Source organism: Myotis brandtii, unplaced genomic scaffold, assembly GCF_000412655.1.
Source record: "Myotis brandtii unplaced genomic scaffold, ASM41265v1 scaffold40, whole genome shotgun sequence".
In the NCBI taxonomy this organism is placed as follows: Eukaryota; Metazoa; Chordata; class Mammalia; order Chiroptera; family Vespertilionidae; genus Myotis; species Myotis brandtii.
In genome coordinates this window covers 3,012,010-3,015,735 of record NW_005365372.1, presented here as the reverse complement: position 1 = coordinate 3,015,735, position 3,726 = coordinate 3,012,010, and the positions used below count along the sequence as shown (strand labels likewise).

Here is a 3,726-nt window from a genome sequence, read left to right as displayed (position 1 = left end):
GCAGATGTCTATCCCCCCAGGCAAGGCAGATGTCTATGTGGCTGTGTGAGGGAATGACTGAGCCGAGGAAACTTGGGGTGTCTGCCTTCTGGGCTCTGTCCCCGGATTCCCCAGTGCTGGCTTCTGCTCTCACAGCTCCAGTCCACTTCACCCTCCCTCTGCCAGAGCACTAGGTGGGTGGCTGCACAGGCAATGTTTTTGCCTTGGCCCTTTTAGAGGGTGCCTGAACTTTCAGCTGCCACTTTCTGGCAGACAGCACCCCACTGCTTTTCACAGCTTGATGTTATGTGGATACCTTCCTCAGTTTGGTGCTCTCTGCTGGGGAGCCCAGCTCCGGGATTAGATCCCAGAATTCTCAGTGGCACCTCCCCCCCTCCACCACCGGCTGAGATATCTCTCTGGGACTTCAGTTCCCCTCTGTGGGTCACGTTTCTGCCCCTCCTACCAGTCTCTATGCTGGCTCCACCTTCGGTCCTTGGGTATCGGGGTTCTCTCCTGTGAGATTTCCGTTGATTATTTAGGAAGCCTTCTCGTATTTCGGTTGTAATTCCAGCTTGTTCCTGGGAGCATGACCATGCAGCATCCTCCTACTCTGCCGCCATTTTTAATCTCTCTATATATTGCTTTTGAACATAATTTCATCATTATGCTATTCTGTCAGATATGCTATCTTGATCTCACTTTAAATTCATGACAGTTAACCTCAGTGATGTATTGTGATTATCTTATGAACAAAATTTATAACACCAAACAAACACAATCATAATATTTACATGAATAAATAACGAGAAAGGCCATCATTTTACATAAAAATAATTATAATTCTAACAAATCCCTGAAAGTGCCTGTTTGCATGCAGTAATGGTTCTAACAATTTTGGCATAATCAAAATAGCTTTATTTCCTGTATAGATTTAATTGCAATTAGATACATTGATAATTTACTTCCTAGTTTTAATGTTATTTATTTTGAGGGCAAGTCTATTTTTAACTTTTTCATACGCTTTGGGTATAACACTGCTATCAAGATGCTAACATTTCTCCTCAATATTTTGCTTGCTTTCTAGTTGACCTACTGACTTCAAAATGTCTGAAGTTGGATTCAGTAATCTGACATGGGATCAAGTTATAATACTGGATCAAGTGTTAGGTGAAGTAATTCCAATTCATGGAAGGGGGAATTTCCCCACATTGGAGGTAAAACCAAAACATATCATAAATGTTGTCAAAGATCAACTGATAGAGCAAGGAATTATTGTTAAAGATACCCGGTTGAACGGTTCCATTGCAAGTTACATACTTGCAAGCCACAATGGAATCATCTATAAGGATCTGGATGTTACTTTTCGTGTTGAACTACCAAATGATAAAAAATTTCAGATTGTTAAGGATGTAGTTCTAGGTTGTCTACTTGATTTTTTACCAAAAGGTGTAAAAAAGGAAAATATTACCCTACAGATCATGAAAGAGGCATATGTGCAGAAGATGGTCAAAATTTGCAATAAGCACGACCGATGGAGTCTCATCTCTCTTTCAAACAACACTGGGAAGAATGTAGAGCTAAAATTTGTGAATTCACTCAAACGGCAGTTTGAATTTAGTGTAGATTCTTTTCAAATCTGTTTGGATAACATGTTAGAATTCTACAATGTCAAAAATGCTAAGTTAACCCAAGAGTCATATCCTGTTGTGGAAGTTGAAAGCCTATATGGAAACTTTCAAGAAGCAATGATGCATTTACAATACAAGCTTATATCTACCAGAAAACCTGAAGAGATTAGAGGTGGTGGCCTTCTGAAGTACAGCAACTTGCTGGTTCGAAACTTTAAGCCAGTTTGTGAAGCGGAAATCAAGACCCTTGAACGTTACATGTGCTCTAGATTTTTCATTGATTTTCCTGGTGTAGGAGAACAGAAAAAGAAGATTGAATCATACCTACGCAACCATTTCATAGGTGAAGAAAAAAGCAAGTATAACTATCTTATGACCTTGCGTGGTATTGTGGATGAAAGCACCGTTTGCCTCATGCGTCATGAAAGAAGACAGACAATCGATATGATTACCAATATGGCTTTAAAAGTACTAGGAGAACACAATATTCTACCCAATACAGACAATGTAACTTGCTATTATCAACCTGCTCCATACTTTTTTCCTAGGAGAGGGTATCCTTCTTTTTATATAGTACCTGGACCACCAGCACCTATTTTCTTTCGGCCATTCCTACCAGGGCACCCTAATGTGCCAAATGGTATGGTTTAAAAAAAACACATGCAACAGAAACTTGCTTTAATTAAACACCTCTTAAAAGCAAGTTTACAAATTCCATAAAATTTAAGATCTATTATTATTTGTATGGAGTTACCAACTATTTTTCATTGATTATAACATCATAATAAATAAAATATCATCTGTGAACTGACCACTTCAAATGATTTTCAAAGATTATTAGCTATAATACCTTTCAAATGTTGTGGACCACTTAAAATGATTTTCAAATCTTACCACTTAATGACTTTCAGATTTGCTGTGATAAATACATTAGAGATGCCTGCATTCTGATTAAAGTATAAAAGAACAGACTCATGATTTCAATCCAGAGATAAGACAAATGCCAACATTCAGTCAATTCCTTTATGTTCGCTTCATTGGTAGCTGAAAGCCTATATGGAAACTTTCAAGAAGCAATGATGCATTTACAATACAAGCTTATATCTACCAGAAAACCTGAAGAGATTAGAGGTGGTGGCCTTTTTTCTAGTTGAATACTGTCAATGAATTTTCAATACTTAACAGAAATGACTCAGTTCAGACAATTGATGTAGAAGACATTAGAACCCTAGACTTTGCAACCATTTATTTTATTTTTCAATTAAATTGGGTTAGATACAAATTCCTACTATAGTTTGAAGGGACACTGAAAATATGATACTGGAAAATACTGGGCATTAGTTATTTATCAACTAAGTTAATTTAATTTGTAGATTTGCAGAATAATATCATCTGGCTGTACAACCAATACTGTGACCAGTTACATAAGTTTCTTCATTTTTCTCCCAAAGAAGTTGAAAAGAATGAGAATTATCAACTCTGAATATGAAAGTTTATCATCATCTATTAAAAAGAGACTTTAAATGGCTAACAGCAAAAAAAGTAAGCAGAGGTTTTTAGTTATGGCATTCATCATTTTTTATTATCTACCTGAGGAGCATGTTAATATATCTGGAGACATTCAGTGTTAATAAGTGAAATATTTTAATATTACTAAATGAAGCATTTTCTTTTTATTTTGCCATTACCAAAAATCAGGTACTACCATGCCATTCAAGTGCCTCCTCTGTGAATTTTTCCATAACACTAATTTACTCAGCAATTGCATATATTTATCCAGTATCTAAATATCAACTCAGTACATCAAATATATTGCTATCAAATCTACCAGTGGTAGTAAAACAGTGTTTTCTTTGTATAATGAAGAAAATTACAAATATTATTTGCTATGACATAATGAATATAGATAAGGCCATCAGAAAACTTCAATATTTTTACTTGTTTCTGATTTTTTAAGAATTTCCATCTCAGTTTTCATTAACCATTCCAAGTTTTTCCATCACAGCATGATGCAGCAGGCATATTCTGAGTTTGTCACTTACAGACTGTGCTTAATCTGTCTTCTCTGTATCATAGTATTGGACACAAGAAGTACACCAAATATGGCATTTTCAAA

General features: G+C 36.1%; 1 protein-coding gene across 1 annotated transcript; it reads left to right on the top strand.

Moving 5' to 3' along the window:
• The first annotated feature begins 1,085 nt into the window (after positions 1–1,085).
• LOC102253602 (protein FAM46D) lies at positions 1,086–2,261 on the top strand. The gene has a single exon (XM_005873244.1). It carries the CDS (start codon positions 1,086–1,088, stop codon positions 2,259–2,261), a length of 1,176 nt encoding a protein of 391 aa, XP_005873306.1.
• The last annotated feature ends 1,465 nt before the right edge of the window (positions 2,262–3,726 follow it).